At 42.6% G+C, this 15,589-nt stretch overlaps 1 protein-coding gene across 4 annotated transcripts in view; it reads right to left on the bottom strand.

The window, feature by feature from the left end:
• Nucleotides 1–80: 80 nt before the first annotated feature.
• Nucleotides 81–15,589, bottom strand: part of STAU1 (staufen double-stranded RNA binding protein 1) — a 37,219-nt gene continuing 21,710 nt past the window's right edge. For 2 of the 4 annotated variants that reach the window (XM_054979718.1, XM_054979719.1), the window contains exons 8-16: nucleotides 11,434–11,532; nucleotides 10,156–10,386; nucleotides 8,771–8,914; nucleotides 5,734–5,880; nucleotides 5,035–5,107; nucleotides 4,389–4,705; nucleotides 2,691–2,813; nucleotides 1,666–1,751; nucleotides 81–1,119 (exon numbers count right to left, since the gene is read on the bottom strand). In XM_054979718.1, coding sequence (XP_054835693.1) covers nucleotides 1,032–1,119; nucleotides 1,666–1,751; nucleotides 2,691–2,813; nucleotides 4,389–4,705; nucleotides 5,035–5,107; nucleotides 5,734–5,880; nucleotides 8,771–8,914; nucleotides 10,156–10,386; nucleotides 11,434–11,532 — 1,308 coding nt within the window. In that variant the 3' untranslated portion in view covers nucleotides 81–1,031. The remainder of the gene's footprint in view (nucleotides 1,120–1,665; nucleotides 1,752–2,690; nucleotides 2,814–4,388; nucleotides 4,706–5,034; nucleotides 5,108–5,733; nucleotides 5,881–8,770; nucleotides 8,915–10,155; nucleotides 10,387–11,433; nucleotides 11,533–15,589) is intronic. The other 2 variants (XM_054979720.1, XM_054979721.1) reach the window with 2 other exon arrangements.

The following is a 15,589-nucleotide window of genomic DNA, read 5'->3' as shown; positions in this document are numbered from 1 at the left end:
TTTAAATACCTGCATGGGCTAGTAAAGAAAACACAGACCCAAAGGGAAATGGCTACTTTAGGTATAAAGAACACACCTGCTTTGTCTTTAGTATTTACCATTTATTGGTGACAAACACTACGTTTTACTTACATTCCATGGGGAGAAAAAATTCCAGCGTAAACAATGAACTGAAGCAGTACTTAACTTGCAAGGCTATCGTGCTTTACCTGGACCATATGCAAAAACTTTATTGCACACATCACTGTGTGCAATAAACACAACATCAAAAGCAACACAGTTTATATATAAACATAGGTAATTTTTTTCAGCCCTACATGGAGATGTAATTAAACAGTATAAAGCACTCAAGGAAAATCAATCTGCAATTTTATATGCACTACATTGAGATCATATCCTGTAATGTACTGAGTTTGTGTGCCTTTATACAGATAGACACACACACACAATTTTTTTTAAAACAAAGATTAGCGACCATTTAAACTTCTGTTGCATTCAGGTTCCCCACCCCCCCTGCAAAATATTCTAGAAATCAAAATGATCAAATGAAGTTTAAAATTCCTAAAATGTATAATTATTCACTCAACCGTTTGACAATCAGGCACACTTGCCTAAGCTCAACCTGTTCTCTTTTCTTTCTGTTTTTAAATCAAATGGCAGGCACACAGTTTGTTTCCAGTGAAATTTTTCATAATTTCATTAAAAACAAAAACCGAACACATTCATGGATATGATCATTCCAAGTTAGTTCATAGGTTAAGTGTGTCAATCTCAGACAACCAAGTTTCTAAACTGTGCTATAGTTCTAGGTACAATTAAGAAACTGGTTTTCAAATGAAAAATTTATAGTGTCATTCAAAACAATGCAATGAAACTAAAAATTTTTTATCACTGTTTGGAAAAGCAACGGTTATGATTTAGATACTACAGTGAGTGGTGGCCACTGCAGTGCTCTAAAACAGTTAGGTTACATTTATTAGGAAGCGTTTGATTTTCTCTGGTGCTTTCAGGTGTGGGTCCAGTCAGCCTTTTTAGGCAGTGGTATCCAGTGTTTGTCCCAAAGTGTTTGAGCTAGCCGGTTTCAGGAGAGGGTCACTTTCCATTTCTTGCTTCACGCATCTACAGAAATGAAGAGAGAGAGGGAGGGAGGTTTCTTTGCATTAGATCCACTGATATTCGCTCCTACGGACTCGTAGTTCTGGTGAGCTTTTGTTTAAAAAGAAGGCAAAACAGCAAAAACCTTGTTCGTCTTATCAATTTAATTTAAATCTGCTGCCTGGTATGAATTACGCTGCTTCTGGCAAGAGGAATTTGCTCTGCTAAGCAGATACTGTACAATTTACAACTCTATAAATCATTTGCTGAGGAGTGGGGGTGGCGAACTGTTTTGCTTATAGCAACACATCCAATTTTTCAAAGATGTAAGAATGACAGGGCATTTTTTCCTAAGCAGCCACCGTAAGATAGTTGTGGGAAGGACAAAGCAGGCTCCTCCTACCCTTACCACAATGATGGTTTCCCCCCCCCCCCAGCTCTCAGTGTGAAAATAAAAAACTAATATAAAGGTAAATTATCTTTGTCTGACTGAATCTTCTTCTTAATTACTGTTTTCATGCCCAAAGTCATAAACATGCGAGCTTGCCTGACTGATAAGTTTTTACTCACACAGACATTGGTCCATTTCCTGTTCTTGGCATCTCTGTACTTTGCTGGTCCAACTCAGACAGCAATTTTAAGATGTTTAATGCAGCCTGGAGGAAGAAAGAGGCACATAACATGCACACATTACCACATATACCTGAAATAGTACTGAACAACATCAACTTGGAACTACCCAAAATCCTGACAGAATTTTGTTTTGAGCGTAAAAAGGATGTTTTCAACAACCAACACTCTCAGGAATTCTCTCGGTGTGCCAGATGAATGAAAGCATCCTATGGACAAACTGGTCAAGTTGTCTGAAGTCCACTTCCACAGACAGGCATTTAGGTTCTGTTAAAACTATTTCATCAGAAGGAGAGAAAAGAAAAAGAAAGATGGCGATGTGTGTTTTCCTCTCCTGACACATCAAGTAGGACTCCTGGATGGGATGATGGGAAAGATGCATGGACCTTAGTTCAAACTTTAAGGGGGAGGGGAGGACAGCACAATGACTTCTTCTATACTGCTCAGTAGTGCATGTTCCCGCCTCAACTTTGACATACGAAAAAACGTGGGTGAGCGTGGCTACCGTGGCGCTGCCGTCACTAAAAAAGCCACATACATCATCACACTAGTTGAAGAAGATTTCCTCCCCCCACCCCTCCAAGTAATCAAGATTAAGTTTGGTTTGGAATTAGTTCATAAGAAATATGTCATGCTACTTATAAATCTAACAGGGGCAGTGCATTCCAGACTGTTCTAAAATGTGAATGCTTGAGTATTTAGATGTGCTTGATTATAAGGCACTTAAAACATCTGACAAATACAACTATATTTGTTGCTTCCCTCAAGTCCCTTTTTTATTTATCCAGTAGGTGTCCTCAGAAACAAGATCACAGGTGCTTCATACAAAACAATAAAAACCTGGAGATGACCAAGAATGACATTTTGCCCTTTAATCTGAAGGCGGTATGTCTGGAGGAAATCCTACCAACCAATAAACCTGGATTTTCTGCACGTCAGCTGAGATGGCATTCTGGTTCCCTTACCATATCATGGCAAGATTCTACATCCTTTCCAATTCCATGGCTGATCAGGGGTGGCTGAGAGGAACAATTTATAAGAGACACAAATTCATTCTTGTTGTTTTTGGGGAAATCTTTGTATTCAACCTAAGAGAAAGCAAAAAGCTTTAGTCACTTACTTAATTTAATTTATACCCCACTTTCCTCCCCAATGGGGACCCAAAGCAGCTTACACCGTCCTCCTCACCTCCATTTTATTCTAAGAACCCTGTGTGGTGGATTACGCTGAGAGTGACTGGCTCAAGGCCTCCCAATGAGTTGCTACGGCAGAGTGCCCTTTCAAACCTGGGTCTCCCAGATCCTAGCCTGACACTCTTGCCACTACAGCACACTAGTTATTGCCAAATACGTGAACACAAACCTGCTTACTAGGAACAAGCACCCCAGACCCTTGGGCAAGCAGCGTTCTCAGCAGCACAAAGACCCCCCTGCTCTGGAATCTGGGAAACCACTTGCATTTCGTGCCTGTTTAGCTTCTTCTGTAAACTGACAGCAGCCAAGCTTTTCCTGAGCCACATCTGTGACCTTATTAAAATCTCCAATGCATGCCATATTCACTATTAACTTATCAGTTCCAATCTTTCCCTTTTGTCTTGTCCAAACATAGAGGCTTAGACCCTAACCATGCTTTCTGGGGGAAAAAGAGAGAGGTGGAATTCTCCCCTTCCACTGCAAACCTCCCTGTTGTTGCCAGGGGGCAACAATCCCGAGGGATATGAATGGGGGGGGGGTAAAAGCAGGCTTCAGCAAGTGTATACCTCTCTAAGTGATGCTTGCACTAGATAGGAGTCAAATCAAGAGCCAGTACACCCAGAAAAAGCATGACCTGCATTCTGCCTGATGCCCAGAAAACTACTGTCTTTAAAAACAAACAGTAGTGTTTTTTAGAAGCTCCAACAGCCTTTGATGAAGAGGGATATAAAGCAAATGGTAACCTCTAAAATGATGGTGCTGACATTTCACATTCTTCCATTGCACAGTATGTCCAAGGCACAGACCCTTTGATGCATTAAGCGTGACATTGACAATGTAAATCTGCATTTCAGGGTGAGCAAGTCATGCCTAGCAGGAAATGTTAAGAGGCTGATCTACATCCTCAGAAGATTCAAGCAGCACACCAGTTTCTGGAAAATGACCGCCATGTTAGGATATTTCCCAAGTAAAAAGCTGCAGTAAAGCTGCTCCTCAAGAAGAAAGGGTTTTTTTGGTTTTATTGTTCTACTTTACTACATGTAACTCTAACCCACTCCCCTGAGGGAACTTTAGTCCAGTGATTTCGTATCTGAAACAGCACCAAGGTCCAGGAAGACTGGAACCACAGAAATTCACTGGCCATGTAGATGAATTCGTTATCAAAGGTATGCTGGACAAAATAAGTCCCATCAAAGGAACTGTTTAACTAAGCACTTGGGCTAGTTGCACAGGGATCTAGGAGGTGCCTTGGCCTAAGCTATACTGAAAGGAATGGAGGCTGCACCATTGTGGTGCTCTGCGGAGGAGCTGCAGGGTTTTTAGAATATTTTGAGCAGACAATGCATCACAATCATAGCACAGTAACAGCTTCTGGACCAACCACAGGTTATGGCTTTGTGGAACAAAATTCTCATGTACATGGGAAAATCCTACAAAGACACTAAAGTGTTCCTCAGGCAGCCAGTTTACCTGGATTCCCTGGACACTGGAAAGGTAGTCCAACTGTTCTGAGGGTCTAGCGAGTGGTCCATGGGGTACATGGCCCGAGGAGCTGTTTTTTAAAATGGTCTCAGCAGTAGGGGACGTGCCACCGTATAACAACTCTCTAGCAATCATGGCCGTCACTGTAGCCTTGGCAGGATTCGGGGCTGCCCTGCTGAACTCTTTGGTGTGGTGTCCTTGATTCACTCCTACAGCTTGTGCAACCTCGGGGACCATGGGAAGAATGCCAGCAGGAAGCTGCTGATGGCTGAGATAAGGCATCCTGAACTCATCCTCTTTATTACCTACACAAAGACAAAATTATAGAGCAGAGTTGGCAATTAACTGGCAATTATCTGTCATGCACACAATGGCAGAACACTGAACATTATCTAAAATTACTTTTGAAACTCAAGAATCTATCCCAGCCCTCATCAAGATAGCAGCACTCGATACGGGAATATGGTTTACTTGGAAGATTTCTAAACTGATTCTTCTCAGAGACTCAACAGAAACAAGTTAAGCCAATAAGGTGCAGCTGATGTAAACTTCACGAGATCTGCCAATTCCCAAAGTATTTTAATTGTATACAATCATAATCCATGAAGCCAAATAAAAAATTAAGATCACTTACTAGCAGATGTTTCTTCAGAACCAGGTTCAAAAAAGGTTACTTTTCTTCCATCACCTGGCTTTTTTACTGGTGTCTAGCAGGAAAAAAAAAAGGGGGGGGGGAATTACTTTAAAAAATTCTGTCATCTAAAGTTACAACTAAAAATTTGGTTCAACTTCATTCAAATCCTAGAAGGGTAAGCTCATCCGGTCAAACAGATAGCTACGACTTTCGCCCTGGGAACCTCCAGGCCTCAGAATATCATGACACCAGTTCCATGTCAGGAGGAGTTAGATGGCTGGAACTACACAACCACTGTGCAGATGATTTGCATCAACTGTGTGGACAAGAGCCACCCCCACCCCCCTTCACCGACTGACGGACCAGAGACGCCTAAGATCCCAGGTGTTCAAGTTCACAACGAGGCAAGAAAGGAATTAACACGAGAAGGCAAGAACAAAAAGATTCAGGGGAACTGTCGCACAACCCGCATATTGCCCACTCCCCAAATATAGTACTTCTCGACATGGACAAGATCAGCTCTGCCCCTTGGTCAAGCAAGAAAAGGAATCTGGATCCACCATCTACACCGGCGTATCGATGGGCTTCAGCCACAAGCTCCTTTCCCCTCGATCAATCAATTGTGGCCTCCAGATTCTCTTAGGAATGCATGTTACCATTTCAACCTACATTCGAGGCCACCATTTAAGAATGCATTACCTTTTCTTCTGTCTTTAGTGCTGGCTTTGGGGGTTGGGGTTGAGGGACTTTGAATCCTAAGACTTCCAGCATGTTTTCAGCTGCATTGCGCTTTGCTACTTTCTTGTTAGTTCCCATCCCATCCGCTGTGTGCATGCCAACTTTCACCTGGAGCAGAAAGAAAACCAGGCAGTAGTGGCAAGAAATTGTTTTAAGTAATAGCATAAGCATTATTATTGGCCACTTACCCATCCCACATACGGCCTGATAGGGCAGCCAAGTTTAACAGAGATTACTTTTCCCCTTGATCACGGCGAGCGCCTTAATGCCATTTATTGCAGGCATTGTAGCCTGAAAATTACACAACAATCTTTATTCCATGAACACCCTCTAGCACTTTTGAGGCTCCAAGTAGTTATATTTCAGCAAGTCTCCAGGATACAGTACTAAGAGAACTTGACAACAATGCCTGTCAGTTATAATGCACTTGCAATGGACTCTGTGCCTTTGGTTTGAGGAAGACGAAAAATAAGAGGCTGAAGAAATAACCACTTGTTGATAATATTGCACCATGTTGCTTTAACACCATGTTTTTGAGTTTTCAAGGCACAGAACTTCCAAAGGATTCCATGGAGTCATCAGCTGCCCAGCAGTGAGACAAAATTTCCCAATGTCCTGTTTGAGGATTGGACCAAAACGTTCTCATACTGAACTCCTGAAGAATAAGCTATTTGTATATATCTTCCTTCTTATCCAAACATGGAGACAGCAAAGCTTGAGATGGTACCAAAGGAGGATGACAAAGAGGGACCAGAAATACAGGCTAACAAAGGGTAGTGGATGGAATGAGGTTCAAATTTCTTAAGCAGAGAAGGTGGGCTAGGAGCCAAGAGCAGGAGGTGGGAAAATTCATGCGAATACTGATCACGCTGTAAAAAATTGAGGGACACAGAACTGGAAGGGATTCAGCTCACAGCACTCCACAAATGAGAATTACCAAGCACTTTCTTTCATACAAACAAAAGCTGCCTATTTCATATAATAAAGCAAGATTAAGTCTTTTTAAAAAAACAAAACAAAACAGCTCTTTAGAGCACAGTTGCTGTTTTGGACTTTGAAGTCCTGCTCAAGGGAGAAATATACAGGTTATTCTCACATGGTTATTCTCATCTTGTATAGCATTTCTAGTGCACTTTGAGTATTAGGACATGCCTAGTAGTCAACCTCAGTCAATTCCGGGAAGCTATCCTGAGGCATGGGTAAAACTTAGTGTCTAGAGGTTCACCACTGGCATCTTTATCCCTGCTTTCTTCCACTGTTTTTCTAATAGGCTAGAGAATAGCTAGTCAATATTTATCGGGGACAGGTCTTATTGTGTGACCCATACAAAAAATAAGCTTGTCAGAAAAGGAGCCAGTATGCAACTGCATTTTGTATGGAAGAGCCCAATAGTAATTACACAGGTATATGTCACTGCTGTACATGCCGTGTAGTTTCTCAAGTGGATTACTGTAATATCATGTACATGGGACTGCTCTTGAAGACTGTTCAAAGATTCAGCTGGTCCAGAATGTGCATCTTTTCTCTGACGATGCTAGCCACAGATCATGCGATACTCATTTGCCCTGTGAATTTCACTGGTTCTCAGTTTGTTTCTGGGTTGAATTCACTGTACTGATTTTAATCTTTAATCCTGGGATCTGAGATATTTAGGAACATTTTCTCCCACACACCACTACCTGAAGATAAACCTCTAGAGTCAGAACTTTGCTGGGGATGGCATCTGTACTGTGGAATTCCCTAACAAGGATATTCGCTGGGACAGCTTCTTTATTTGCAAGGGCATTTTAAATCTTACAGGCTAAAAGATGACTTTGGATTTTAAGGTGAGATATACTATTGCCATGCATTTAAAATTTTTGTTTAGGAATTTTTTTACGGAGTTCTACCGTAATTTTATTGTAGGGTGCTCTGAGAGCCCCTTATGGCCAAAAAGCAGCTTGTAATAGTTAAGGATAAATACTGGGGATGTGCAATTCGGGTTTCTGATTCGGGAAAACTACCCAAATTGGACCTGATTTGCAAAAATTTGGGATTTCCGAAACAGCCCCAGCATGACGGGTCCCTTTCAGAAAACTCGAATCAAAGATTCGGGTCAAGGAGTTTAAACGCCCGTTTCCGTGCCACTGCACAGCGGCACGGAAAGGGGTATTTAAACTCTGGAATCAGCTGCTCATCGGGGGCTTCCCTAACAAGCGGCTGAGTGCCGGTTGCAGGGCTTAAAATGCCTCCTTCCATGCTGCTGTGCAGGGGCACAGAAAGAGACATTTGAAGCACCGAATCAGCTGCTCCACTGCACCCAAGCTAGAGCCATTAGGCTTACCGCACCCGAAGCAAGAGGGGTGAGGGAATCTCCCCGCACCTCTCGCACCGGGTGCAGCAGCCAGGCGGTGCCGCTCTCCCGATGCGAGAGGAATGGGGAGAATCAACCTGCCCCTCTTGCATCAAGGAAAGAGAATGGCAGGGAAGTAGGCTTAAGCATGCACCTCGTCCCCGGGCCCCTTGTTCACCTGGTGCTGCCAGGGCTGGGGAACTCCCTGGCCCCATCAGCTGTGGGTGAAGGGGGAGGCGGGCTTCAGGCAGCACCTCGTTCCCGGGCACCTTGTTCACCCAGTGCTGCTGGGGCCAGGGAACTACCCGGCCCCATCAGTAGTGGGTGAAGGAGGCGGTGGGGAGGAGTGGGGGAGGCGGCCGCTGATGCGATCCCAGGGAGATGTAGAGAGACTCCCTGCCTCCCTGGCATCGGGTGAAGGGGAGGCAGCGGCAGGGGGCTAGTTTAAACTGGCCACCCCGGTCACTGACCTGATTGCAGGGGAGATAGGGAATTCCCTCCCCCACCCCCGAAGCAATTTCTGAAGCAGCTTGCCACTTCGGAAATTGCTTATTTTCGACTCTTTTTCCCGCTTCGTCAATTACAAAGCGGGAAAACCGAATATTTTTTTGCTGCACACCCCTAATAAATACTATAAGCCCTGACATGTGAGCTCTGCACACAAACCTGCATAATGAACTCCCTGCGCCTGGGAAGCCCCCGTTCTGTGATGAGCATGTATTCTGGCTCCTTCTCTTTCTTGGCTTGCTGTATTTGAGCCAATCTGCTAATAGGATTCATACCTTGGCCATATTCAGGGCTCGTCTGTAGCTGAGATTGGGAGAAGAAAAAAAGATGAAATCAGCCAACAGCAGCAATTCCAAGATTGTACACTCTCACTAAAAACTCTTCAAACTAGACCTTGTATATTTGCTGCTAATGAAGGCCGAATGAAACATACTCATTCCAGTATGCTATGCTTAGTTTCTGCACATGGCTGTCACAAGTGGGTTGAACACACACACACTCTCTCTCACACACACACACACACGCGCGCGCGCGCGCGCGCGCGCGCGACAACTAAGACAAGAACACACTGGGAACATCCATCAAAATGAAATTACACAAGAACACAGAGGACCGCAGCAAGAGGACAGCAGCAAATACAAGTATCTTTAATGTAGGCAAGTTAAAAAATGGTGTCCTTGTGGAAACAATAATGAACTGTAGATATATAGCATCACTGTTTCCATAAGAGCCTGTCCAATTGTCCTGGCATTTGGATGAGCTCCCCTCAAAAGGGGGGTGGGTTTATTGTGGTGGCACCTTGCTTCCGGAATTCCCTCCTCTACATTTGTCTGCCTGGCATTTGAAACTTAGATCAAGTGCCAGGAAAAGGCACTTTCACTGTCGCAGGTTCGTGGCAACATGTAATTTCTCCCTTCCCGCATGCAGGGGTGTTTGTCACCATCTTCATAAATGATGTTATGATTTTATGATGTTGTGACCTGCCTTGAGCCTGCTTGCCGGGAGGGCAGGATATAACTCCAACAAAATAAATAAATTTTACTGTTTCTTAGTGTGACTACTGGTTTTAAAGTTGTAATTTTTAACGGAATTTTCTGCATTTCTCGATATTCTGAATAAGCCACCTCAAAAGCTAGGTTACGAGGCAGCACAAAAGTATTTCATATCATAAAATATTTGGGGCATCATTAGAGCAGACAAGGAGCAGCATTATGCATGGGAACAGCAGTGTATTCCAATGCCTCCAATCATAGGAGAGCATGGCATCCCCCTCCTCCCCACCGCCACAGAGGACAAGTTTTAGGGGAATTAAACAGGACCTTATAAAAGAGCAACATCATTTAATCCAGCCTAAGCTTTCATGAGTCACTGCTCACTTCATCAGATCCATTTAGACTATTAGGTGTTTGCACTGACTCTCTATACATCTGATGAAGTGAGCTATGACTTATGAAGATGTTTAATTTTGCTCCAGCAGACCAACACTGCACCCCATGTTAATATGAGGAGTTTCTAATTTTGCAATACGTGTAGGCTCAACTCACCTTTACTATTGATTTTGTTTTCTTTTTGATCCGTGGCTTCATTTTCTCCACCGTAGGAAGGGGAGGCAGCTTCTTCAACTCTTCCAGGACTGCTATAGCTGCATTCTTCTTGGAGATCTTCTTGCTCTTGCCTTCACCCTCACCCATGAATTCGCCGACAGAAACCTTGGTTACAAAACTCTTCATGTGAGGGGGACCACTTTCCCTGGTCACCTGTTTCAGAGGGAAAAACTGAGTGAAAGCGTGATAAACACTTATTAAAAGTGGTAGGGTACAATGGTTTTAGCAAACTTCACTCACATGAACTACACTGTAAATATGGAGAGGGAATAATAAGGGTAGAAGAAGATTAAATGGGTAAGCACTGCTGAAACCCATCATGGCATGACCCTTACCTCTTCACAAGTAAAAATATAAACTCAGAAGCATTAACATGCTTTAGGGATGTTATTCTTTGTATAACGTTATTCCATTCAGTAAGCACCAAATTTGCCTTTTGGGGTATACATCCTCCCACCCAAATGTCAAATACTTGAGTCTATGTACAAGTAAGTATAGTATATAAAGCATACTAAATCTTGGCATGCAGCCATGCTTAAGTTAAGCAAACACCCAAATATTAATTTGCAGGGAAGGAGCAAATGCGGCTTTGAACAGTTTTTAAATACATACAACAAACACTTTATCAGAAAGAGAGTACATTCTTAGAAACAAACTTTGTCAGAAGTTGGACATTTATAAAACCAAGCTGGGACAATTAGCCTTTCTCTATCTTTAACTGAGCGTAATCCAAATTCAGCCATACGACAAAGCAGCTGTAATGAAACTATGTATCTCAAGGGACAGCCAGAGGTATGTAGCAGACCCTCTACAAGCTTGTAACACACATACACACATCCATCCCATTCCATCTTTTGAGTCAGGAAAGAAAAAAATCCTATTTTATTTCTGAAGTGATATAAAACAGACAATACTCGGTTGTGGGTTTGCAGCCCAAGTTGGGTCCCCAGTTAAAGTATACCCCTGCATACACTTGGCTCCCAGCCAAAGGTGCATTGGTAGCATTCTTCTTCAATATTTTAGAATACATTCACTGCTACCCACACTCAACCTCTCGGTCCCGTTTGATACATTTCAGGACCTCGGGAAGGAGAATCTGGATATATTAATACATGGATTTAACAGACTGATGTATCTGACCCAAAATGTACCCTCCTCCCCATTTTTCTTCAGTATTCTAAATAAAAATCCCAGGTTACAGCAATTAACTAAACCTACCTCAAAATTCACAGGCAAGTTCCTTTTAAGTGCAATCTCAAACACTTGGCTTATTTCAGATTTATTGAGATTTTCGTCATCTGGTTCTCTCCCATTAATCTAAGAGAAGAACAATTATGTTGAAGAAGCTTTTTGCACAGCTGCCAAAACCAGCTCACTAATAGCATAAGGGATTAGTGTCACAGCTGTAAACACAATTTTCTTTAAAAGCAGGTTAAGTTGTACTTTTGCTGCCAATTCTCAGTACAATTGCTGCAGCATGCAAGTGAAACATCTGAAACTTGCTAGCCTGAAAACCACTGTGAAAATGTGTGCGCGCGCGTCCATGGGCATGTGTGTGTGTGTGTGAAAGACTCAGGGACATGTTTTAAATGTAGGAAATGTTAATTTCAGTGTATATGCAAGCAGTTACCTAAAGGCAAGGTATAAATAGGACAGGAAGAAAGATCTACCAAGGTTTTAGCCTACACTATGTCCAGTATAGAAGACTGACCCACCTCCATGTTACAGTAACCCACTTCCATGTCAGATGCCAGAATCCCAAGAGAGGCATGGCTATTTCTTTGTGTTTTTCAGAATAGGAGCCTATTGTGACACACGCCACACCACTTTTGAAACTGAGGGAAGCTGGAAAAAAACAACAACCCTGCAGACTGGAGCCTACCTCTCCAAGAAAAAGTCCAAAATCCCCACCGGGTCCATCCAAGCCCTTGGGCAGCCCTAGCATAGATGTTTGAATCTCAAGTTACAAATTGCAAGCACTGAATATTGCATAGTACTACACAAGATCAATCCTTGCTTGATTAGAAACAATAACTATCACAATAAATTATTTCCTACTGGGGAGCTTTTGGCATGGCAGCTACCTTCTCTGTCTGGGGTATAAGTTGGGTGTTAGAACGATGAGGTTCATTTTGGAAGTGCTGTGTTGGTATTTAAAGAGAGCGCATGGAGCAAAGTACATATATCCAGAGAACGGGAGTGTTTTCCCGTTTAATCTGGCAGGTCAAATTTGTATCAGCTGCAAGCAAGACAGCGTATTTTCTTCTATTACGCAATGATGCAAAGTAATCTGAATTTCGGGCCAAGGCAAACTATTTCTGCAACTTGCAGAGATACAAATAGGAATGTACTTATTTATTTTATTCTGCGTCAGTCAGTTGTGCAGAGAGAGGAAATAAAGTTATGCAAGCCTCATCTTCCGGCCCATTCTATTTTTATTTTTTATTTATTCTAATACTACTACTCATCATATTATCTACCTCCATAAAGGTTCCCCCAGACACAGCATCAAACAAAGTTGAGGAATCTTTGCAGTCATATGGACTAGACACTTGCTTTAAAAAAATTCTCAGATACTGATTTTTGCGCCCAGTACCAAGTTGTGCCCTGCCCGCACCTACCCTTGCATGAAATCTACAGGGTTTTTAAATGGAGGAGTGGAGAAGGATGGAGCTGCTTTAAGTTCCCACTGGGGAGAAAGGCAGGGGTGTGTAAATGAATAAAGAGCCAACCATGCAGGCCTGATCCAAAACAGAGTGAAATGTAAAGAATGAACTTCCGTGCATTCCAACAATATACTCCACTTCCAAGATTCAGACTCTCAATGCTTTTTTAAAAGCAGGAAGCAGTCGCCGAAGATGGAGAGAAACACAGGGCATGGAGACCAGAACAGTGCCTCGCCCCTTTCAGATGAGTCTGCCAGCACCACCGGTATGTTTTCAAGTACTATTTTGTAAAAGCCTTAAACGGTGATGCGCATACAGTCTGAACCAGGTAAGACTGCACGTAGTCCAGCAAAACGTGACCAGGAGAGTAATATTTGCATAACTGGAGTTAGAGGTTTAGAGGAATCGTCTGTGTCAATGCAGGATGATCCGATCAGCTTGATTTTTTTCCCCTCTCACAGTTTACCTATTCAAATATTTAGCCTGCCGTTTCTAGTCTTGAGATAGCCATATTCGGGGGGGGGGGGGAGATCTGTAAGCTTCATGTTACCATCCACGAGTTTTAACTGCAGGGCCTACTCAGTTTAAGCAGGCTTTCGTACAGCAAGCTAATACTTCGAGATTTTTTTTCCTACTAAGGTCAACTTACTATATGATGGATGATAGATTATATGTGAAGTGTAACACTACAAAGGAAGGAAGAGAATTAGAAGGGGGATTTATCTCTAATAGCAGAGATGGGAAGTTGGACAGTCGCCCAACTGGCACACCTTCTTTCTCTGAATGACAGGCTTTAATGAATAAGCGCTCAGGAACTTTGTAAAAATACAGAACAACATCTAACTTTTAAAAGTCAGATATTTAGTGTTCTGTGAGAGCTTTTGTTATGTGGCACCAGTTTAGATGAAATTCAAACATACACAAACTTCTATTCATTCATCAAGCAGGATAGGGTTTTTTTTAGACCTAACACAAGTTATTTTAGACCTAACTAAAATCATGCACACACAGAAGGCTGAATGCACATGCTTCACAATTAATTCATAGCAAGTGGCTAATATGCCGAGGAGGAGCATATTAGAGACATCAATGCATGCACAGAAGCCTCCCAGCATCCAAGGGAAAGAAGCGTGCCATACAGTGCTATGCATTACATGCAACAATCCCCCTTTCAAATAACTATCATGCAAAATTAGTCAACTGCAGCAAACTGCAAACAGGACAGGGGAGAATGGTAGAAGAGACAAAGCACATGGTCAGTCAGCTACAGTTTTGCTAATAAAAAGGCTGTGCTGCGCCTGCTCTATGCCCAACAAGAAATCTGCGGGCTCCGACTAGGACTCGTGTCTGGCCTTTATATTTTGAAATACTGTTAAACTAGAGGGCGTGTGCCTTTTTGTGCCAATAAGCCTTCGGTGCAACTTAAAATTTACTCTGCCCCCCAGTGCCATCTAAATTCAAGTCTACAACATTGTCTAGCCTTCATTTTAAGACTTACAGATCCAGCTGCCTGATGAAGAATTCTGGGGGAACTCCAAAGCTTGTTCACTGCTTGGAGACATTTGGACTGGTCCTAATATAAGGCGCTGCCATTTTACGGACAAGCAGACCAACACAGGCTACTGGCGATCTTCAGCAATTCTTTAGAATCTCATTTTACCATCAAAAGGAAAACAGGGAGTAGACTGCAGATGAAGGGAAAATTTAAACATCAAGCCTTTGAGAAGTGCCTGGGCAAACCATAGCTTGGGGTAGAGGATATAAAACCCAAGGTTCTGATCTCTAGTTAAAAGGATTTCCAATAGCAGTGTTGGAAAAGAGTAACGCCCAAGGCTTTGGAGCTGCTGCCAGTCAAGGTAAACAGCAGCAGGCTAAATAATTCTGGCAGCTTTGAAGGCAATGCCAAAATTAAGCAAGATGCAAATGGATAATGCCAGCAATTCAGCTCCGCTGCAAGAAGGCAACATTATCCTTCATGCAGCGTAAGTATATGGGTAAAACAGAACTCTCTATGAAACTCTTGATAGCGACAGTACCTTCAGAAATCCACCAATTTTATTTCAGAAATGACAAACATTTTGCCCATGAGAATTGCACAAATCATGATGACTGCATCTATAGTTATCACTTAAATACATTCTAAGGGAAAACTGGTCATCACACACCATTCCTACAGTGCCCTCAACCCTGGGTGCTAATAACTGCCTCACTTCTCTAAGCTGAATGTATTGCCATGACAGATGCACCTCACGTGTTATCCTCATGACCCCAAAAAGCATTAGAGAAGACTAACTTGGAACCCAACATTGAGGTTTTAATCATGCCTTAGATTAAAAAACCGAACTCAATTTTTATTCAAAGTTCCGGGTACAGCATCTCTCCTAGATTCATTATGATTTTCCCGAGGCAGTGTAGTTAAGATGTGCGGTAACTCATGTACCATCAGAAGATGCATGCTATCTATGTGGATGGCCTAGGCTCTGTGGATTAATTGGAAAACAGATCTGCCTGGAGGTGCAGTAAGGAAGAGAGTGATCAAGATGTAAACACGGTAGTGGAAGACACCAGAAATCTAAGGCTATTCTTCCTCAGTTCTGTAAACTAGAGCCCATAGGGAATGCTGTTACTTATCAAATATAGCCCACTATTGATATTGTGGTAAGTCAGATTTTGCTACAAAGTACAAATTAGTATTAAGTAACTGCAGC

The sequence above is a fragment of the Eublepharis macularius genome, chromosome 5 (assembly GCF_028583425.1).
Source record: "Eublepharis macularius isolate TG4126 chromosome 5, MPM_Emac_v1.0, whole genome shotgun sequence".
Taxonomy (NCBI): domain Eukaryota; kingdom Metazoa; phylum Chordata; class Lepidosauria; order Squamata; family Eublepharidae; genus Eublepharis; species Eublepharis macularius.
Note: the sequence above shows the minus strand (reverse complement) of the source record. Positions and strands in the feature narration are given on the sequence as shown.